Source organism: Stomoxys calcitrans, chromosome 1, assembly GCF_963082655.1.
Source record: "Stomoxys calcitrans chromosome 1, idStoCalc2.1, whole genome shotgun sequence".
NCBI classification, from domain to species: domain Eukaryota; kingdom Metazoa; phylum Arthropoda; class Insecta; order Diptera; family Muscidae; genus Stomoxys; species Stomoxys calcitrans.
In genome coordinates, this window is record NC_081552.1 from 161,678,831 (window position 1) to 161,703,661 (window position 24,831).

Genomic DNA, 24,831 nt, shown 5'->3' on the forward strand with positions numbered 1-24,831 from the left:
CCGTCCCAAATTTCAGCATAATCGGATAATAAATGTGTATTTTATGGGCCTAAGACCCTAAATCGGAGGATCGGTCTATATGGCAGCTATATCTAAATCTGGACCGATCTAGGCCAAATTGACGGAGAATGTCGAAGGGCCTAACGCAACTCACTGTCCCAAATTTCATCAAAATCGGATAATAAATGTGTATTTTATGGGCCTAAGACCCTAAATCGGAAGATCGGTCTATATGGCAGCCATATCCAAAGCTGGACCGATTTGGGTCAAATTGACGAAGAATGTCGAAGGGCCTAACACAACTCACCGTCCCAAATTTCAGCATAATCGGATAATAAATGTGTATTTTATGGGCCTAAGACCCTAAATCGGAGGATCGGTCTATATGGCAGCTATATCTAAATCTGGACCGATGTAGGCCAAATTGACGAAGGATGTCGGAGGGCCTAACACAACTCACTGACCCAAATTTCAGCAAAATCGGATAATAAATGTGGCTTTTATAGGACTAAAACCCTAAATCGGCGGATCGGTCTATATGGGGGCTATATCAAGATATAGTCCGATTTAGCCCATCTTCGAACTTAACCTGCTTATACACAAAAAAAGAATCTGTGCAAAGTTTCAGCACAATATCTCTATTTTTGAAGACTGTAGCATGATTTCAACAGACAGACGGACAGACGGACGGACATGTCTAGATCGTCTTAGATTTATGAGGTCTTAGGTACATATTTCGAGGTGTTATAAACAGAATGACGAAATTATTGGTTGCCCAAAAAGTAATTGCGGATTTTTTAAAAGAAAGTAAATGCATTTTTAATAAAACTTAGAATGAACTTTAATCAAATACACTTTTTTACACTTTTTTTCTAAAGCAAGCTAAAAGTAACAGCTGATAACTGACAGAAGAAAGAATGCAATTACAGAGTCACAAGCTGTGAAAAAATTTGTCAACGCCGACTATATGAAAAATCCGCAATTACTTTTTGGGCAACCCAATATATACTTTATAGGGTCGGAAATGGATATTTCGATGTGTTGCAAACGGAATGACAAAATGAATATACCCGGTGGTTGGTATAAAAATGCAACATAAGCACCACAAATTTAATCTTCCTTTTTTATTAAATGAATAGTTTCAATGAAAACGCCGTTTTTTGGGATTAATGCCCAAAAAAAATTAATTATTTTTTTTTTAATTATATTATTTTTATTTGCAGTGTGTAATTAAACTCAAGTAAAAGCGTGCTAAGTTCGGCCGGGCCGAATCTTATATACCCTCCACCATGGATCGCATTTGTTGAGTTCTTTTCCCGGCATCTCTACTTAAGAAAAACAGGATATAAGAAAAGATTTGCTCTGCTATTAGAGTGATATCAAGATATGGTCCGGTTTGAACCACAATTTAATTATATGTTGAAGACCTGTTTAAAATGTCAGCCAATTCGAATAAGAATTGCGCCCTTTGGGGGCTCAAGAAGAAGTAAAGTAGAGAGATCGATTTATATGGGAGCTGTATCAGGCTATAGACCGATTCAGACCATAATAAATACGTATGTTGATGGTCATGAGAGGATCCGTCGTACAAAATCGGCAATCAGGCAAATCGGATAATAATTGCGACCTCTAGAGGCTCAAGAAGTCAAGATCCCAGATCGGTTTATATGGTAGCTATATCAGGTTATGAACCGAACCATACTTGGCACAGATGTTGGATATATTAACAAAACACGTCGTGCAAAATTTCATTCCAATCGGATAAGAATTGTGCCCTCTAGAGGCTCAAGAAGTCAAGACCCAAGATCGATTTATATGGCAGCTCTATCGAAACATGAACCGATATGGCCCATTTACAATACCAATACTCGAATGGGGTCTCAGACGAATATTTCGAGTAGTTACAAACAGAATGACGAAATTAGTATATCCCATCCTATGGTGGAGGGTATAAAAATACAATTAGCTTTTTATGCGATTTGGCAAATTCAGCTGAAGATATTCAACTCTCTTTGAAGCACGCGCATAAAGACCGTGTCAATCTCTAGCTTTCGTGAAGCACGAAATGTTTTACTTGAACTTCGTTCATTGAGCTCAAAACACTATTAGCATACACAACCGCTGATCGGAAGTAATATGGATGCAAAACAAATTCGTCTTTACCATACTTTGAAGCCATGTTTCATGCATACCCTTAGTAATAGATTGCTGCACAAAAGTATGTTAAAACCATATTTTTTTGTACAATTTTTAAAGAATAGTGCTTTACATTATGTTATAGTTTCATGCATACGTATTAAGCATTCAAAATGTACATATGTATGCTAGAATTTTTTCATATTGCTTCCAAGGCAGGAACAATTTTTTGCTGGGCGTGTTTTGTTATGACTTCCAACAACTGTGCTTATTATGGTTCTAATCGGTACATAACCTGATATAGCTGCCATATAAACCGATCTGGGATCTTGATTTCTTAAGCCTCTATAGGTCTATAGCCCGATACAGATCCCATGTAAATCGTTCTCTCTATTTTACTTCGTGAGCCCCAATGGGCGCAATTCTTATACGAATTGGCGGAAATTTTACACAGGTCTCCAACATATAATTTAATTGTGGTCCGAACCGGACCATATCTTGATATCGTTTTAATAGCAGAGCAACTCTTTTCTTATATCCTTTTTTGCCTAAGAAGAGATGCCGGGAAAAGAACTCGACAAATGCGATCCATGGTGGAGGGTATATAAGATTCGGCCCGGCCGAACTTAGCACGCTTTTACTTGTTTATTTTCCATTCCTGAAAGTAGCCTAAGCAAAGGCTCCAAGATGTGAGCCAATACAATTTTTTGCTTCCTATTACTGTAGTGACTTCAGTTTTAATTGGCAGTGAAACATATTTCCTTATAGGAATAAATACAGTAAACTACAACTTTTGAGATATAGCCATTTCTATCCAAAATATCTTTAAACTTTACTCCCCATGACCATTATGAGAGATCACGAATTGGAATTCAGTATAAGCTTTGAAAGTATTCAAGAAGAAATTGAAAATGGGCAACATGCGTAAGTACGTGGGTTCCTTCATGACAAAGAATTGTATTCCGATTTGGTGCTTTTTGTAGACAAATTTGAATGATATGATACGCTTCGCAATTCAGCCATTTAAAACTGCATTTCAAAGTTCATTCACTTACCGTTTTATTGCCTAAATGCTTCACTCTGCATCCTAAATAAGCCGACTTCCCCACAAGAGACGTAATGTTCTTTGGCATTGTCACATCGAAATATGGCTCATTCCATCTGTGACTGTGTGGATAATGGCCAGGTGGCAGATGTGTTGGTTTCTGATCCACGTTATTGTGATTTGGGTTACCAGACAGTCGTTGATAGCACATGGTCAGGCCTAAAGGGAAATTAAAAATTTATTGAAATTAGTTAACATATTTTAAAATATTTAATATAATGTTCATGGGCAAATTAGCATTGCAACTATAAATACATAAATGTTAAAGTTTCAAAGCTAATTCAAATAAAACGTATTTAAGTTTATTAATAACGAGGTACAAAGGCATGTTTATTTTCATACATTGTTAATAAAGTTAGCTCCATTGCACCATGGTGTATTGCGGATTCTTGCGCAAATAAATCAATAATTTGACGTCCCACTTGAAAATAATATCCAACATAACATTGATTTATTAATTGGATTGATGCGTAAGCGTTGCATAATCCTCATTGTTAATATAAACAATTAACCAGAAGATTAATTAAAGCATAATAAAGCAGAAAGCTTGTACGAGAAATTTTAAAATGTGTTAAATAGGTGTATGTAATTATGTTGGGCAATTCTAAAGATTAGTGGGGGATACTCCATACGTTTCTTACGTTTCTTTATCTTAAATCAAATATTTAGTACGATATTGTTTTGTCCTTGTATATACGGCCATTTTGGACTATCTGTGGTATAGACCCCTCCAAATTTTTTAGGGTTGCCATTTCAATTTTGTACTATTTCGTCATTATTGCATTTTGGATGATTTTAAGAGTCATGTAAGACTTGTATTTTGAAAACAAGTAAAAGCGTGCTAAGTTCGGCCGGGCCGAATCTTATATACCCTCCACCATGGATCGCATTTGTCGAGTTCTTTTCCCGGCATCTCTTCTTAGGGAAAAAAAGGATAAAAGAAAAGATTTGCTCTGCTATTAGAGCGATATCAAGATATGGTCCAGTTCGCACCACAATTAAATTATATGTTGGAGACCTATGTAAAATTTCAGCCCATTCGAATAAGAATTGCACCCTTTGGGGGCTCAAGAAGTAAAATAGAGAGATCGATTTATATGGGAGCTGTATCGGGCTATAGACCGATTCAGACCATAATAAACACGTACTTTAATGGTCATGAGAGAATCCGTCGTACCAAATTTCAGGCAAATCGGATAATAATAATTGCGACCTCTAGAGGCTTAAGAAGTCAAGATCCCAGATCGGTTTATATGGCAGCTATATCAGGTTCTGAACCGACTTGTACTTTATTTGACATAGTTGTTGAAAGTAACAATAAAAAACGTCTTGCGAAATTTCTGCCAAATCGGATAGGAATTGCGCCCTCTAGAAGCTCAAGAAGTCAAGTCCCCAGAACTGTTTATATGACAGCTATATAAGGTTATGGACCGATTTAAACCATACTTGGCACAGTTGTTGAATATCGTAACAAAACACGTCGTGCAAAATTTCATCCCAATCGGATAAGAATTGCGCACTCTAGAGGCTCAAGAAGTCAAGATCCAAGATCGGTTTATATGGCAGCTATATCAGGTTATAAACCGATTTGTACCATACTTGGCACAGTTGTTGGATATCGTAACAAAACACGTCGTGCAAAAGTTCATTCCAATCGGATAAGAATTGCGCACTCTAGAGGCTCAAGAAGTCAAGACCCAAGATCGGTTTATATGGCAGCTATATCAGGTTATGGACCGATTTGAACGTACTTGGCACAGTTCTTGGATATCATAACAAAACACGTCGTGCAAAATTTCATTCCAATCGGATAAGAATTGCGCACTCTAAAGGCTCAAGAAATCAAGACCCAAGATCGGTTTATATGGCAGCTATATCAAAACATGGACCGATATGGCCCATTAACAATACTAACCGACCTACTCTAATAAGAAGTATTTGTGCAAAATTTCAAGCGGCTAGCTTTACTCCTTCGGAAGTTAGCGTGCTTTCGACAGACAGACGGACGGACGGACGGACAGACGGACGGACATGGCTAGATCGACATAAAATTTCACGACGATCAAGAATATATATACTTTATGGGGTCTCAGACGAATATTTCGAGTAGTTACAATCAGAATGACGAAATTAGTATACCCCCATCTTATGGTGGAGGGTATAAAAATCTTTGCACATACTAGAGATCTTTAATGGGATTCAAGCCGGTATTCATGGCTGGCCGCTATAGTAAATGTACGTTTCTTCATCTAAAATAATCCTTTTTCAACCGTTGAACATGGAGGCAACATTGTTTTGTGGAAAAATCCGTACATTCGTCAGCAAATTCAAATAGGTTTTTGTTCAAAGGTCTTTGTATAATACTGCATTAATTTTAGTTGGAACAAATCTTATTTCTAACTTTCAAGTGTTCCAAATGTTGCAAACACCATAAGGGATCCGTGGCCATGGTTTTGGTTGCAGGACTCTTGTCGAGGGTACGAAGAATCTCTTCCAATATATATGATCACCATTGGGTCCACTTTTAAAAATTTATATCATCACAAAATTATATACGTCGAATTCTTCTGTATATTACTGTACTGTGCGGATTGGATTGACGGCAGCAGTAATTTCCACTATTCTTTCGCCCCATGCCCGAAAGTATGTTTATACGGACATTTTTCGTAAAAAAAAAAATCAATTTTCAGTTTTACTAAAAAGTAGGTCGGTTCTCATCAATTGCTGTATATTTCAAAATAATCAACGGAAAAATTGGAAATTATTGGCTCTTTTGTGCCAAAAACCTTAGTGTTTATACCCACCACCATAGGCATATTGATTTAGTTATTCCGTTTGCAACACATCGAAATATCAGTTTTCGACCCTACAAAGTATATATATTTCTGATCGCCGTAAAATTCTAAGACGATTTAACGATGTCTGTGTGTCTGTCAGTCCGTGCGTCCGTCAGTTGTATTCACGCTACAGTCTTTAAAAATGAGATATTGAGTGGAAATTTTGATCAGGCTCGTATTTCTTTTATACGAAGATTAAGTTTTTGATGGGCCAATCCGACAATTTTTGGATATAGCTGCTATATAGACCTATCTGGCGATTAAGCGTCTTAAGCATATAAAAGCAGCATTTTTTGTTCGATTTCGCTGAAACTTGAAACTGGAAGTTTTATAAGGGGCCCCGATATTCAAAGCGAATATAGCTCAGATCAGACTTACATATAGCTGCCATTTAGACGGATATGCCGGTTTAAGGTCTTTGGTTTGTGGCAGACGTATCTATTATTCGATTTTGATGAAATTAGCAACAGTTAGTTGTTCTAAGCCTTCCGAGATCCGACTCAAATATGGCCCAAATCGGACAATATTTAGATATTGCTGCCATATAGACGGATCTGCCGATTTAGGGCCTTACGCTCATAAAAGCCTCAATTATTGTATTATCCGATTTCGCTGATATTTGAAATTGCTGTTATATAGACGGATCTTTCAATTTGAGACGGATCTTAATCCCGTAAAAATCAGATTTGTCGCCCGATTTCACTGAAACTGTGACTTGTATAAGAGTTTAAGGAACCTGAATCAAATATGATCCAGACTAGCCCCAATTTGCATATTACAATGGATATGGTAGTGGAGTTTTCATAAAAGAGGATGGTTATTTTATCCATGGTGGTGGGTATCCAAAGTTATCACGTTTTTACTTGTTATACCCACCAACATAGGATGGGGGTATACTAATCTAGTCATTCCGTTTGTAACACCTCGAAATATTAGTCTAAGACCCCATAGAGTACATATATTCTTGATCGTCTCGTTGTTCTGAATCGATCTAGTCATGTCCGTCCGTCCATCCATCCGTCCGTCCGTCTGTCGAAGTCATGATAGAGGTCGAACGCGAAAAGCTAGCCGCTTGAAATTTTGCACAGATACTTAATACCGATGTAGGTCGTTGGGGATTGCAAAAGGGCCATATCGGTTCTTATATATAAATAGCTCCCAAATAAACCGATGTCCCGATTTGACTTCTTGAGCCCCTGGAAGCCGCAATTTTTGTCCAATTTGGCTGTAGAGTTATTTTATGACTTCCAAACCTGTGTCAAGTACGGTCCACAGAGAAAATTTGCGGCTTCTAAGGACTCAAGAAGTGAAAATGAGCGATCGGTTTATATGGCACCTTTTTCAGGTTATAAATCGATTTCAACCATATTTGGCACAGTTGGTGGAAGTCATAACAAAACACTTCTTGCAAAATTTCAGCCAAAACGGATAACAATTGCTCTCTCTAGCGGCTCAAGAAGTCAAGATTCAATATTGGTTTATATGGGAACTATAACAAGTTATGGACCGATTTGAACCATACTTAGCATAGTTGTTGGAAGTCAGACCAAAACACCTCATTCTAAATTTCAGGATAGGAATTGCACCCTCTAGAGGCTGAGGAAATCAAGACCCCAGATCGGTTCATATGACAGGACAGTTGTTGGAAGTCATAACGGAACACTATGTGAAAAATTTAAGCGGAATCGGATAAAAATTGCGGCTTCCCGGATCTCAATAGTCAGGTTGGGAGATCGTTTATATGGGATCTATATCCAAATCTGAATTATTACAATTCCCAGCGACCTACACCAATACTAAGTATCTGTGTGTAAAATTTCAAATTTCAGACGGACGGACATGACTAGATCGACTCAGAATATCGAGACGATCCCTAATATATATACTTAATGGGGTCTTTGATCAATATTTCGAGTTGTTACAAACGGAATGACTAGACTAGTATACCCCCATCCGATGGTAGTGCCTATAAAAATGATTTTCATACAGTAAAAAATATTATAATAACTCCTACAAATTAATTAAATTTTTTTTCATTTTTATACTTACCACCGAAGGATGGGTGCATATTCATTTGGTCATTCCCTTTATAACACCTCGAAATATTAGTCTAAGACCCCATAAAGTATATATATTCTGGATCGGCTCGACGTTCTGAGTCGATCTAGCCATGTCCGTCTGTCAAAATCACGATAGAGGTCGAACACGTAAATCTAGCCGCTTGAAATTTTGCACATATACTTTATATCAATGCAGGTCTTTGCAGGTCGTTGGGGATTGTAATTGGACTATATCGGTTCAGATTTAAATATAGCTCCCATATAAACCGATCTCCCGATTTGACTTCTTGAGCCCTTACAAGCCGAAAATTTTGTCCGATATGGTTGAAATTTTGCATGCAGTGTCTGTTATAACTTTTGACATCTGTGCCAAGCACGGTCTGAATCGGTCCATAACCTGATTTAGCTCCCATATAAACCAATCGCCCGATTTGATTTCTGGAGCCCTTAAAAGCCACAATTTTTGTCCGATTTCGCATACATGTTGTATGTGATGATTTTTTAGGACTTCCAACAAATGTGCCAAATACGGCCAAAATCAGCCTATAACCTGATATAGTTTCCATGTACATCGGTCTCTCGATAATCCTTGTTAAGTTCCTAAAAGCTTTAAATTTTGCTGGTTTAACAGAAGTTTGGTACGTAGAATAAAATTATGCCCTTCAACTAAATTTATTTAATATAAATTTTTAGCAGAATCCATGGTGGTGGGTTCCCAAGATTCGGCCGGCCGAACTTAGTACGCTTTTATTTTTTTTTTATTCATTATAATTCGAAATTGCAAAGCAAAACGTTCAAATACAAGCTTGCCGATGAACATTCCATAAATTTTTGCTGTTCCTTTCCAGTTTAAGCTCAATGACAACAGACTTCCTGCTTATAGCCGAGTCCGAACGGCGTGCGACAGCTCTTTGGAGACACATTATTTACATGGCATAGTACACCACAAATGTCGTCAGCATTAGGAGCGGATAACCACTGGTGAAATGTTTATCTGAGTTTTTCGCCAGGATTCGAACCCAGGTGTTCAGCATCATAGTTGGACATTACAATCTCTGCGATACGCAGGTCTCCAAAACTTAAAGTAAATTCACCGATGGTACCGCAAGTGTGGTAACGGGCAATATTCCTTTTTTAACGATCGTAGAAATATCTTTGCCGAAATCATTTATATACCCACCATCATAGGATAAGGGGTCCGTCTGTCGAAATCGTGATAGCGGTCGAACGCATAAAGCTAGCCGCATGAAATTTTGCACAGATACATCTTATTGATGTAAGTCATTGGGGATTGCAAATGGGCCATATCAATAAAAATATGTACATAGGTAATCTGTAATAGAGCGATTCCTACGTACAACCCAATTAGGAGCGTTATGTCCACACCATTCACGGTAAATTGGCCAGAATCGACGTCATTAACAACAAAGAAATCAAGCAAAACGCTGCTTTGAATATTAACGTCGTTGTTGTGTAATTGGTACATTCATTCCCGTATTTATGTTGTACAACTTCATGTGGAGCAAAAGTCGGCCTAACGCATTCATTACTACACCACATTCATTGCAATCTCCCAAGGACCTGCCACAATTTCTATGAAATGTCTACGCAATGGCAAATGAGAAAACCATAAATCAATTGGTGTACAACAAATTTGTCCTAATGGTCAGGGCAGAAAAATGAATGAACATTGTATGCGCTCGTAAGGACCGGATTCCGGAAATTTTATGAATATTCCCTACACTTCCGATGAGCAGCTTGTGCAATGTGCATTACTCACCGCGTTCACTCAATGCACCCACAAATCATTTCAATGTACCGCAAAAGTGAATGAGCCTTCCGCCACCCCTTAAACCCTTTGTTCAGCTTTGCGTAGTGTTCGAGTTTCCTTTGCATTATGCATTTATGCATAATGGCCATTATCCTTCTTTCGTGGTCAGAGGACATTGCTGTTGCCCATTGAAAGTTGGTATTTATGCAAGCAATGGTTTCATTCGATTTTACCACAAAATTCTTAAATAACGCACAAATATTAGCATTATTATGTAGAACATACATATATGGATTATGTATGCCGTAACACAAATGAATTCTCTACATAGTGTTGCTATGCAAGAGAATCTTATTTGTTGTAAGCTTCAATTTACCCAAGATTTGATGTCGCTTCATTAAAATATTGAATTTATACGAATCCAAAACCTTGTCATTATACAAACAGAAATTTTGCAACATTAGAAATTGGTTTCCATTGATTTACTTTAAAATATTCGATCAAAAGTATAGATAGTATGTCACTGTTATCGATACTTTATACAAAGAAATTTTGAAAATTCTTCACTACGATATTTCTAAGATAGAAGCCCAACGTAAGGATTTCTTGGAAATGGCAACAAATAATATTTGAAAGAAGCCCTTCGACGAGTTCTGCTTTTGCACTAAGTGATGTAATTAAGATGCGCAACGAACAGAGAAAGGAGTTCACTATGAAACATGACAAAACCTTGACTGTGGACGTTTAAATAGTCTACTTGGGCCAGGTTATCATAGATTTATGCATAGCTACACACAAAAAATGCAACGTTTGGAATATCTTTACGGAAGCAAATCTCTTTTATTGGAGAAGTTAAATAAAAGTTAATTATTAAAACAATTTTTGAAATTTTTTCCTCAGAGTTGAACGTAAGTAACATCGTTGATAGTAAAACCTTTAGAAACTTCGTCTGCGGTAAAGGATGGGTCCTTAAAGCCAAAATTGAAAGTTTCTTTTAACCAAAAATTAATTCGTTTCTTGCAAATGATGCTATGTTTCATGAAAATATTCCTTTGTGTTGCTAATCTTCAGCGTCTCTTTCATTTGCCAGAGAGAGTTAACGTATTAAAAGGAAAGAATTAGCTCACATCTCTCTTTCTTTTTTATACCCACCACCGAAGGATGGGGATATATTCATTTTGTCATTCCGTTTGCAACACATCGAAATATCCATTTCCGACCCTATAAAGTATATATATTCTTGATCAGCGTAAAAATCTAAGACGATCTAGACATGTCCGTCCGTCTGTCTGCTGAAATCACGCTACAGTCTTTTTAAATAGAGATATTGAGCTGAAATTTTGCACAGGTTCTTTTTTTGTCCATAAGCAGGATAAGTTCGAAGATGGGCTATATTGGACTATATCTTGATATAGCCCACATACAGATCGATCCCCCGATTTAGGGTCTTACGCCCATAAAAGCCACACTTATTATCCGATTTTGCTGGAATTTGGGACAGTAAGTTGTGTTAGGCATTTCGACATGCTTCGTCAATTTGGCACAGATCGGTCCAGATTTGGATATAGCTGCCATATAGACCGATCCTCCGATTTAGGGTCTTAGGCCCATAAAAGCCACATTTATTATCCGATTTCGCTGAAATTTGGGACAGTGAGTTGTCTCAGGCCCTTCGACTTTCTTCGTTAAATTGGCCCAGATCGGTTCAGATTTGGATATAGCTGCCATATAGACCGATACCCCGATTTAGGGTCTTAGGCCCACAAAAGCCACATTTATTATCCGATTTTGATGAAATTCAGGACAGTTAATTGTGTAAGGCCCGTCGACATTCTCCGTTAATTTGGCCGAGATCAGTCCAGATTTAGATATAGCTGCCATATAGACCGATTTCTTGATTTACGGTTTTGGGCCCATAAAATGCTCATTCATTGTCCGATGTCGCCGAAATTTGGGACAGTGAGTTTATTTAAGCCCCTTGACATACTTCTGCAATATCGCACAGATCGGTCCAGATTTGGATATAGCTGCCATATAGACCCATATCTAGGTTTTAGGTTTTGGGGACATAAAAGACGCATTTATTGTCCGATGTCGCTGAAATTTGAGACAGGGAGTTTGGTTAGGCTCTTCGACGTCCTTCTTCAATTTTGCCCAGATCGGTCAAGATTTGAATATAGCTGCCATATAGACCGATCTCACGATTTAAGGTTTAAGGCCCATAAAAGAGGCATTTATTGTCCGATTTGGCCAAAATTTGGGACAGTGCTTTGTGTTAGGCTCTTCGACATGTTTACGCAACTTGGCCCAAATCGGTCAGATTTGGATATAGCTGCCATGTAGACCGATATCTCGATTTAAAGTCTTGGCCCCATAAAAGGCGCATTTATAGTCCGATTTCACTGAAATTTGAAACAGTGACTTATGTTCGGCTTTTCGACATCCGTGTCGTATATAGTTCAGATCGGTATGAGTATAAGGTATGAAATTTTCGCCGAATTTTGTGAAAGGTGGTTTACATATATACCCGAGGTGGTGGGTATCCAAAGTTCGGCCCGGCCGAACTTAACGCTTTTTATACCCTCCACCATAAGATGGGGGGTATACTAATTTCGTCACTCTGTTTGTAACTACTCGAAATATTCGTCTGAGACCCCATAAAGTATATATATTCTTGATCGTCGTGAAATTTTATGTCGATCTAGCCATGTCCGTCCGTCCGTCTGTCCGTCCGTCCGTCCGTCCGTCTGTCTGTCGAAAGCACGCTAACTTCCGAAGGAGTAAAGCTAGCCACTTAAAATTTTGCACAAATACTTCTTATTAGTGTAGGTCGGTTGGTATTGTAAATGGGCCATATCGGTCCATGTTTTGATATAGCTGCCATATAAACCGATCTTGGGTCTTGACTTCTTGAGCCTCTAGCGTGCGCAATTCTTATCCGATCAGAATGAAATTTTGCACGACGTGTTTTGTTATGATATCCAACAACTGTGTCAAGTATGGTTTAAATCGGTTCATAACCTGATATAGCTGCCATATAAACCGATCTTGGGTCTTGACTTCTTGAGCCTCTAGAGCGCACAATTCTTATCCGATTTGAATGAGTTTTTGCACGAAGTATTTCGTCATGATATCCAACAACTGTGCCAAGTATGGTTGAAATCGGTCCATAACCTGATATAGCTGCCATATAAACCGATCTTGGGTCTTGACTTCTTGAGCCTCTAGAGTGCGCAATTCTTATCCGATTGATATGAAATTTTGCACGACATGTTTTCCTATGATATCCAACAACTGTGCCAAGTGTGGTTCAAATCGGTTCATAACCTGATATAGCTGCCATTTAAACCGATCGGGGGTCTTGACTTCTTGAGCCTCTAGAGTGCGCAATTCTTATCCGATTGGAATGGAATTTCGCACGACCTGTTTTGTTATGATACCCAAAAACTGTGCCAAGTATGGTTTAAATCGGTTCATAACCTGATATAGCTGCCATATAAACCGATCTTGGGTCTTGACTTCTTGAGCCTCTAGAGCGCACAATTCTTATCCGATTTGAATGAGTTTTTGCACGAAGTATTTCGTCATGATATCCAACAACTGTGCCAAGTATGGTTTAAATCGGTCCATAACCTGATATAGCTGTCATAAAAACAGATCTGGGGATTTGACTTCTTGAGCTTTTAGAGGGCGCAATTCCTATCCGATTTGGCTGAAATTTTGCATGACGTATTTTATTTTTACTTTCAACAACTGTCTCAAATAAGGTTCAAATCGGTTCATAACCTGATATAGCTGCCATATAAACCGATCTGGGATCTTGACTTCTTGACCCCTAGAGATCGCAATTATTATCCGATGTGCCTGAACTTTTGTACGACGGATTCTCTCATGACCATCAACAAACGTCTTTATTATGTTCTGAATCGGTCTATAGCCCGATACAGATCCCATATAAATCGTTCTCTCTATTTTACTTCGTGAGCCGCAATGGGCGCAATTCTTATACGAATTGGCTGAAATTGTACACAGGTCTCCAATATATAATTTAATTGTGGTCCGAACCGGACCATATCTTGATATCGCTCTAATAGCAGAGCAACTCTTTTCTTATATCCTTTTTAGCCTAAGAAGAGCTGCCGGGAAAACAACTCGACAAATGCGATCCATGGTGGAGGGTATATAAGATTCGGCCCGGCCGAACTTAGCACGCTTTTACTTGTTACTTGTTATACCCTACACCACTACTGTGGTACAGGGTATTTTAACTTGGTAAATTAGTTTGTAACACCCAAAAGGAAGAGAGATAGACCCATTGATAAGTATATCGATCAACTCAAAATCTTTTTATACCCACCACCGAAGGATGGGGGTATATTCATTTTGTCATTCCGATATAGACATGTCCGTCCGTCTGTCCGTCTGTCTGTTGAAATCACGCTACAGTCTTAAAAAATAGAGATACTGAGCTGAAATTTTGCACAAATTATTTTTTTGTTCATAAGCAGGTTAAGTTCGAAGATGGGCTATATCGGACTATATCTTGATATAGCCCCCATATAGACCGATCCGCCGATTTAGGATCTTAGGCCCATAAAAGCCACACTTACTATCCGATTTTGCTGAAATTTGGGACAGTGTATTGTGTTAGGCCCTTCGACATCCTCCGTTAATGTGGCCTAGATCGGCTCAGATTTGGATATGGCTGCCATATAGACCGATCCTCCGATTTAGGGTCTTAGGCCCATAAAAGCCACTTTATTATCCGATTTTGCTGAAATTTGGGACAGTGAGTTGTGTTACGCCCTTCGACATCCTCCGTTAATGTGGCCTAGATCGGCTCAGATTTGGATATAGCTGCCATATTGACCGATCCTCCGATTTAGGCTCTTAGGCCCATAAAAGCCACATTTATTATCCGATTTTGCTGAAATTTGGGACAGTGAGTTGTGTTACGCTATTCGACATCCTCCGTTAATGTGGCCTAGATCGGCTCAGATTTGGATATAGCTGCCATATAGACCGATCCTCCGACTTAGGGTCTTAGGCCCATAAAAGCCACATTCATTATCCGATTTTGCTGAAGTTTGGGACAGTGAGTTGTCTTAGGCCCTTCGGAATCTGTCTTCAATTTGGCCCAGATCGGTTCAGATTTGGATATAGCTGCCATATGGACCGACTTCCTGATTTATGGTTTTGGGCCCATAAAATGCTCATTTATTGTCCGATGTAGCCAAAATTCGGGACAGTGAGTTAAATTAAGCCCCTAGACATACTTTTGCAATATCGCACAGATCAGTCCAGATTTGGATATAGCTGCCATATAGACCGATATCTAGGTTTTAGGTTTTGGGGCCATAAAAGACGCATTTATTGTCTGATGTCGCTGAAATTTGAGACAGTGAGTTTAGTTGGGCTCTTCGACGTCCTTCTTCAGTTTTGCCCAGATCGGTCTAGATTTGAATACAGCTGCCATATAGACCGATCTCTCGATTTAAGGTTTTGGGCCCATAAAAGAGGCATTTATTGTCCGATTTCGCCGAAATTTGGGACAGTGCTTTAAGTTAGGCTCTTCGACATTTTTATGCAACTTAGCCCAAATCGGTCCAGATTTGGATATAGGTGCCATGTAGACCGATATGTCGATTTAAATTCTTGGCCCCATAAAATTCGCATTTATAATCCGATATCACTGAAATTTGACAAAGTCTTATGTTATGCTTTTCGACATCCGTGTCGTATATGGTTCAGATCGGTTTATTTTTAGATATATCTACTGTACTTATAAGTATTTGGTCCAAATCGGAACACATTTTAATATAACTTATATGGGACATAAGTTATGAATTTTTCACCGAATTTTGATGAAAGGCGGTTTACATATATACCCGAGGTGGTGGGTATCCAAAGTTCGGCCCGGTCGAACTTAACGCCTTTTTACTTGTTCTGATTCGATTTAGCTATGTCCGTCTGTCTGTCCATGTTAATTTGTGTACAAACTACAGGTCGCAATTTTCAACCGAACATCTTCAAATTTGGTATGGGCATGTTTTTCGGCCTAGAGGCGAAGATTATTGAAATTGGAAAAAATCGGTTCAGATTTGGATATAGCTCCCATATATACGTTCGTCCAAATTGCAGTAATACTGCAATAAAATTGTCATTTCTTAACCGATGCTCTCGAAATTTGGCAGGAAGGATTTTCTTATGACTCTCGATATTAAAAGTGATTTGGTTTAGATTTGGATATAGCTCCCATATATATGTTCGTCCGATTTGCAGTAATACAGCAATAAAATCGTCATTTGTTGGCCGATTCTCTTGAAATTTGGTAGGAAAGATTTTCTTATGACCCTTAATTTTACCGGTGAATTTTATAGAAATCGTTTCAGATTTGGATATAGCTCCCATATATATGTTCGTCCGATTTGCAATGAAATGGTCATTAGTTAACCGATTCTCTCGAAATTTTGTAGGACGAATGACTCTCGATATTACTGGTGAATTTCATAAAAATCTATTCAGATTTAGGTATAGCTCACATAAATATATTTCGCCCGATTTTCACTCCTAGATGAAATGCAAGCGCATTTATTGACCAATCTTCCCAAAATTTTGTACAACGCGTTCCTCGACGAATTCCATAATATCCATAAAGTTTGATCGAAATCGGTTCAGATTTAGATATAACTCCCATCTCTCGTCATTTGTCAATCATAGTTATTACATTTTGAACATATTTGCTTTGCTCGAAATTTGATACAGTAATTTTAATAACCTATCTGAATACATCCGCCGAGGTCCATTAAAATTGGTTCAGAATTAGATATAGTCCCACTTTTTTTATCAAGTCGGCACCGCCCGACTTTTGCCTTTCCTTATACACAAAGGCAAATCTCATGGCGCCAACCTGGAGAAAATGAAGTAATAAACCATGAGAAAGCTAATAAAACTTAACTTTTTAGCCATTATTTGATGGCAACATTGGTTTAAAAAGCGCACGCACATTTCTTGTTTTGTTTCACTATCAAACATGATCAGTTTGGTCTATAGTTGAACTATAAATCATATTACAAACGAACAACGCTTGCAAAGCATTGAATTTTATAATCAGCATCATTGGACCGTACTTCTTCAATGATGATGCAAAAGCTTGACTTGCATGACATGTGGTTTCAGCATGACGGTGCCACATGTCACACAGCACGCGTAACAATGGACCTATTGAGATGCGAGTTCGGTGAACATTTTATTTCACGTTCGGGACCGGTCAATTGGCCTCCAGATTGTGCGATTTAACGTCTTTCGATTTTTTTTTGTGGTGCTATGTTAAAGCTCATCTCCATACAGGCAAGCCCGCTTCAATTTACACATTGGAAGATAACATTAAAGCATTTATTCGTGAGATACCGGCCGCAATCTTGGAAAAAGTATACCAAAAATTGAACTAAGGGGATCGACCATTGGATGTGCAGTCACGGTCAACATTTGAATGAAATAATCTTCAAACATTAAATTATATGGACCGTACTATCGATTTAAAAAAAGAATTCTTGCATTTATCTGAATTTAATGTTCTTTTTTAATCTTTCCAATAGCTTTTAAAAAATCACTCGTTAAAAACCATAATAGAGTTGTGCAAAAATAAAAGGCTTTTAATAAATTTTTACCACAACATCGAAATAAAGCGAAATAAACTTTGAAATAGTTTGACTTATGAACTGAGATCTGCTTTTAATAAAAATTAAAATGTGGAGTTTGGATTATGTAACAACATTAAATTGAACTTGGCAACCACTTCAATAGGTACAGTCTTTCTTAAAATTAAATTATATAAGAATATACATATACTTAAGCATGCCGTTAAATGAATTATTAAATAAAGAACAAGTAAAAGCGTGCTAAGTTCGGCCGGGCCGAATCTTATATACCCTCCACCATGGATCGCATTTGTCGAGTTGTTTTCCCGGCATCTCTTCTTAGGCTAAAAAGGATATAAGAAAAGAGTTGCTCTGCTATTAAAACGATATCAAGATATGGTCCGGTTCGGACCACAATTAAATTATATGTTAGAGACCTGTGTAAAATTTCAGCCAATTCGTATAAGAATTGCGTCCATTGGGGCTCACGAAGTAAAATAGAGAGAACGATTTATATGGGATCTGTATCGGGCTATAGACCGATTCAGAACATAATAAACACGTTTGTTGATGGTCATGAGAGGATCCGTCGTACAAAATTTCAGGCATATCGGATAATAATTGCGACCTCTAGGGGTCAAGAAGTCAAGATCCCAGATCGGTTTATATGGCAGCTATATCAGGTTATGAACCGAATTGAACCTTATTTGACACAGTTGTTGAAGGTAAAAATAAAATACGTTATGCAAAATTTCAGCCAAATCGGATAGGAATTGCGCCCTCTAGAAGCTCAAGAAGTCAAATCCCCAGATCTGTTTATATGACAGCAATATCAGGTTATGAACCGATTTCAACCATACTTGACACAGTTGTTGGATATCATGACGAAATATTTCGTGCAAAAACTTATTCAAATCGGATAAGAATTGTGCCCTCTAGATGCTCAAGAAGTCAAGACCCAAGATCGGTTTATATGGCAGCTATATCAGGTTATGAACCGATTTAAACCATACTTGACACAGTTGTTGGATATCATAACAAAACATGTCGTGCGAAATTCCATTCCAATCGGATAAGAATTGCGCCCTCTAGAGGCTCAAGAAGTCAAGACCCAAGATCGGTTTATAAGGCAGCTTATCAGGTTATAGACCGATTTGAACCATACTTGGCACTGTTGTTGGATATAATAACAAAACACGTCGTGCAAAATTTCATTTCAATCGGATAAGAATTGCGCACTCTAGAGGCTCAAGAAGTCAAGACCCACGATCGGTTTATATGGCAGCTATATCAGGTTATGGACCGATTTGAACCATACATGGCACAGTTGTTGGATATCATAACAAAACACGTCGTGCAAAATTTCATTCTGATCGGATAAGAATTGCGCACTCTAGAGGCTCAAGAAATCAAGACCCAAGATCGGTTTATATGGCAGCTATATCAAAACATGAACCGATATGGCCCATTTACAATACCAACCAACCAACCGACCTACACTAATAAGAAATATTTGTGCAAAATTTCAAGCGGCTAGCTTTACTCCTTCGGAAGTTAGCGTGCTTTCGACAGACAGACGGACGGACGGACAGACGGACGGACATGGCTAGATCGACATAAAATGTCGCGACGACCAAGAATATATATACTTTATGGGGTCTCAGACGAATATTTCGAGTAGTTACAAACAGAATGACGAAATTAGTATACCCCCCATCTTATGGTGGAGGGTATAAAAACTAGTTGAAAACCCATACAACAAGTTTTACATATCTAGAATGAAAGGTAGAAAAAGCTTTTTCCACAAACTCTTGCCAGAATTTATCACAAAAAAAAATAAACAAGTAAAAGCGTGGTAATTTCGGTCGGGTTGAATCTTGAAATAAATTTAGTTGAAAGGCACAATTTTATTCACATATATAACTTCTGCCAAACCAGCAAAAATTAAAGCTTCCAGGAAACGAACAAGGATGATCGAGGGACAGGTCGTTGGAAGTCGTAACAGAAAACTACGTGCAAAATTTCAGCCAAATCGGACAAAAATTGCGGCCTGTAAGGGCTCAAGAAATAAAATCGGGGGATCGGTTTATATGTGACCGTACTTGACACAGTTCTTGGAAGTCATAACAGAATGCTTCGTACAAAATTTCAGCCGAATTCCAGGGGCTCAAGAAGTCAAATCGGGTGATCGATGAATATGGAAGAGATATCTAAATCTGAACCGATATGGCCCATTTGCAATCCCGCGTTCGACCGCTATCGTGACTTCGACAGACGGACGGATGGACATGGCTAGATCGACTCAGAATGTCGAGGCGACATTTATGGGTTCTTAGGATGAGGGTATGAGGCAATGACAAAGGAAATGCATTTCCTTTGAAGCATTTCCTTTGTCATTGCCCGGTTTTCGCGTCTAACAGACGGCACTTAGGTGGGGACACAATACCAGACATGAACCAACTTAGGGGAGTGGTATTGAAAATAATTAAGGATTTTGTAAGTAGCACGGAATTCCTAACTTAACATTTTTTTAGAGGTTACTTTATAGTTTTTAAAGCGCACAACAAACCGATTGCTGTTTTAGGTGTATGTAGTGGCATAGGGCGGATTAATATCTGCACCCTCTTTTCAATCTAAACTAACCTAGGATAAGGGCATTCTTATCTAGTCATTCCATACGTAACACCTCAAAATTTTGTTCTGCGACCCCATAAAGTATATATGTTCTGGATCGTCTCAACAATCTGAGTCGATCTAGTCGTGTCCGTCCGTCTCTCCTTCCGCCCGTCTCCCACGATAGTGGTTAAACGCGTTAAGCTATCTCATTGAAAGTTTTCACAGATACTTCTTATTGATGTAGCTCACTGGAGACAAATGGGTCATATCGGTTCAGATTTGGATATGGCTCCCATATAAACCAAACCCCCGATTTGACTTCTTGAGCCCCTAGGAGCCTTAATCAGATTTGGCTAAACTATGGAACAAAAACTTGTGTTATGACAACATTCATGCCAAGTATGGTCGTAGTCAGTCTATAAAATAATATAGCTCCCTTATAAACCGATCCCCGTATTTGAATTCTTGGGCCCGTAGAAGCCTCAAGTTTCACCGATTTGGCTGAAATTTGGAACAATGACTTGTGTTATGACTTCCAACATCCATACCAAGCACGATTCTAGTCGATCTAAAAACTGATTTAGCCCCCATATAAACTGATTCTTAGATTTGACTTCTTGAGCCCCCAAAATAGCACGTTTAAATTGACTTTTTTATGATCTGGATCTATCTAAATCCAAAAACAAATCCTGTCCGTTTACGCTGCATTTTGGACATTTAAATGACATACACCAGCGTACATGCGTATACTTGAATGTGCATACGAGTATCATAAATCCGGATTTAGTGGCCAATGCCAACGAACTTGAAGCTTCAATATTGATTCGATCCCCGGTTTCGATTTCCTGATCCCCTAGAAACCTAAATTTTCGCCTAATTGAATAGTTGAAATTTGACCCTAAAACCTACCTTATGACTCACAACATCAGTGCCAAGTTTTATGCGAATAGGTCAATATGTAGATATAGGTCCCCCTAAGTACCGATATCCCGATATGACTTCTTGAGACCATTGAAGGTTCAATCAATTCCCGATCTGATTGCATCAAAATAATTCAAATACAAACTAATTTAATAAGGGTACATTTTTAGCTGAATCCATGGTGGTGTATCATTTTTTAGGCAAAAAAAAAGAACAATGGATAATAATTGTTTTGCTATTGGTGCTATATCATGTAATAGACCGGTTCGGACCATAAACGAAGAAAATGTTTAAGATGAAGCCATTGTTTCAACCAAATGGAATAAGAATTGTGCCCTATAGTGGCTCAAGAAGTAAGATCGGTATATATGGGAGCTGTATTAGGATATAGATCTATTCAGACCATATTTGACATGTGTGTTGAAGGTCATGGGAGTAGTCGTTGCACAAAATTTGGGCCTAATCGGTTAAGAATTGATTTCGACAGACGAACGGCCATGGCTAGATCGACTTAAAATGTCATTACAATCAAGAATGTACATACCTTATGAGTTCTTAGACGCATGTTTCGAAATGTTACAAACGGAATGACGAAATGAGAATATCCCCATCCCATGCCGAAATTTAGCATGAAGTGTTTTATTTTGACTTCCAACAACAATGTCAAGCATGGTCTAAATCAGTCATCCTGATATAGTCGCCATATAAACCGATATCCCGATTATAATTTTTGGGCTTTTCAGAGGGCACCATATAAACCGATCTCCCAGTTTGACTTTTTGAGTCTCGATTTGCCTGAAATTTTGAGGTGGTGCTTTTCTATGACTCTTAACAGCCATGGCAAGTACGGTCCATGTCGGTCAATAACTTGATATAGCTCATATGTATTTGAAAAAGTCATTCAAAGAATTTGACAAATGTGATCCATGGTGGAGGGTGTATAAGATTCGGCCCGACCGAATTCAGCACGCTTTTAATTGTTTTATTGAACAAAGTTAAACACACCTTACTCTTTTATTTTATATTTTAATTCTTGAACAAAATTAAGAAAACACTTTATATTTAATCGATAATTTAGTATTCTGTGTATAAAGTCAATGCGGGATGTCGGTTTTAATGGGGGCTTTTTCTGTCCTTGTTTCATCGAAGCAGAAAAACATACGACGAAAAATGCAAATTTGTTTTAGAAATAAAATATAATCTACAATAGAATCTACATTTACGGTTGGAATCTATATTTACATTTACGGTTGGAATTTACATTTTCGGAAATTGTTTAACAATAGTGGATTGTATAGTGCATATATTTTCTAAACCTTACTGAATTTAAACTCATATTGCAATTGGTGACTTATATTTAAAGACCTAATTCTCTTGAGTTTCATTGTGGGATGTCTGGGTCAAGTAATTTCAACAATACATATTCTTACTAACATATGCCTCATTTTGATTATTGGTCTAACAAAGTTGATTGCAATGCTCGAAGAACTCCAATGAAAAGCAGAATCAATTAGTTTCACTTCATAATAGCGAAAATGACATTTCTATATTGGTAAAGAATAATAATAAAGTACAAGTGAAAGAAATGTAATGAATTTTATCCGAGCATAATTGAGTAACAAGTTATAAAATAGTTAAACAATGATGTTAGTTTTAGTTTTTAGAGCGCAAAACAAGTCGATTACTAGCTCAGGTGTATGTCCATAGTGATATGGGGCGGATTAATATCTGCACTCTCTTTTCAACCTAGCCTAACCTAAACAATTCAACTGTTAAATTCATAATCAGATTAAATGTAATCAAGTTCAGAAAAGTGTCTGCCAAAGCTTAACACATTTTGATATCTAACACATAATGCCAGGTACATTTATTAACCAAATTTCGAAAAGTTCGGTTAGTAATATGAATAATGTCCCGAAATGTCGTTACATTAAATAAAATAACATTAACATTCCATTGAGGAACAGAGACAAACTTCTCACATTAATAAATTCTGTCCGATTCAAGTTTAAACTCAATGATAAAGGACCTCCCTTTTATTGCCGTGTCTGAACGGCGTGCTGCAACACCTCTTTGTGGAGAAGTTTTTCACATGGCATTGTTTATCACAAATGTCGTCAGCATTAGGAGGGGGATAACCACAGCTGAAAAATTTTCTGATGTTCTCATCAGGATTCAAACCCAGTCGTTTGGCGTCATAAGCGGACATACTTACCTCTGCGCTACGATGGCCTTTTTACCCATACACTTAAAATGCGGTTTATTGTGTAAGGGAAATAATTTTTCGGTTACTGTTCATTTGGTATTTCAGATACTCTACCAAATATGGCTTTGACCTTATTTTGCTCAATCCTAATTTCTCAATTATAACAAAACGATAAAATGTACTGAACAAATAAACTGAACTACATATGTACAGAACAGGTTTTATGAGAAAGTTTTCTTCTCATGAAATGGTCAAGCTAACGTTATTGCTACAATTTAGAAATCTAAACTATGTCAATGTCGATATACAGTTCATATAACATGCTACATAGACATTTTTTGCTCAAATGCTATCCAACATATTTGTTGCTACGATTGGTATGGTTATGGTATGATATTGTATTTTACACTCGGCGACACTTAAAAAAATAACTTTGATTCATTCTAACAAATAACTAAGCCCCTTCCTTGAAACTCAGCTAAACTTCTTCAAGAATACGTAGCTTACTTCAATGCTTCAGATTTGTGATTTATGCTTGAGGGCACGTCGAGTGCAGCACATTTGGGTAATATACGATTTGTTCAACAAAGTCCTTTTTATTTCTAAATAAAATTGCATGCAAGCCATAATCGTAAGTTCTGCATTTAAGGACTTACGTTCACCAAAATAAGGCACACGAACATTTAATATGTATGTATATACATATGTATAAATGAATGTAGTTTTATTTGTGGAGGAGTACACCTTTTTCAGTAAATATGGTGTCAACTTCAACTCTCGACCATTATGGTTGCCTCACACGAAGGGGCTTGTTATAAATTATTATAAACTTAAAAATTTATTTTCTCTGTACCATGCCACACACTCTCGGGTTTTCGATTAAGGCAGCTAAAATTCATTAAACAGTGACATACGTTATAATGTAGAATGGTTCACCTATAAATGAGATAAAGCTTGTAAAAAGGCATTAAGTTCGGCCAGGCCGAACTTCAGATACCCACCTCCTCGGATATATATTAATCAAATTCCATTTTTGAACCCATAGCAGCTATGTCTAAATATAGTACGATCTCCACCATATTCAGGAAGGCTTTGTTTCGGTCTAACATAAATTATTGTACCAAATTTATCGGCTAAAAATACGTCTTTTATGGCCCCTAGGATAGCTATATCCAAATATAAACCCATCTGAACCCTATGGAACACGAATGTCGAAGAGCTTTACATAGCCCACTGTGTCAAATTGCAGCGAAATTAAGTTTTAAACGTGCCTTTATTGACCCAAGAAATTAAATCTAGAGATTGGTATGTATGACAGCTTTATCCAAATCTGGACCTATCTGGGACATATTGAACAGGGATATCAGACAATAAATGCGCCTATTATGGGCCCAAGACTTAAATGAAAAGATCGGTCTGTATGGTAGCTGTATCCAAGTCTGGAACGATCTGGGCCGTATTGAACAAGGACGTTAAGAGGCTTAATACAACTCACTGTCCCGATTTCAGCGAAATCTGACAATATGGCAGCTGTATCTA

At 37.8% G+C, this 24,831-nt stretch overlaps 1 protein-coding gene across 1 annotated transcript in view; it reads right to left on the bottom strand.

Moving 5' to 3' along the window:
- Nucleotides 1–24,831, bottom strand: part of LOC106095144 (uncharacterized) — a 418,819-nt gene that overhangs the window by 229,393 nt on the left and 164,595 nt on the right. The window contains exon 3 of the mRNA XM_059362452.1: nucleotides 3,192–3,400. Within this exon, the coding sequence (XP_059218435.1) occupies nucleotides 3,192–3,392 (201 nt within the window). The 5' untranslated portion in view covers nucleotides 3,393–3,400. The remainder of the gene's footprint in view (nucleotides 1–3,191; nucleotides 3,401–24,831) is intronic.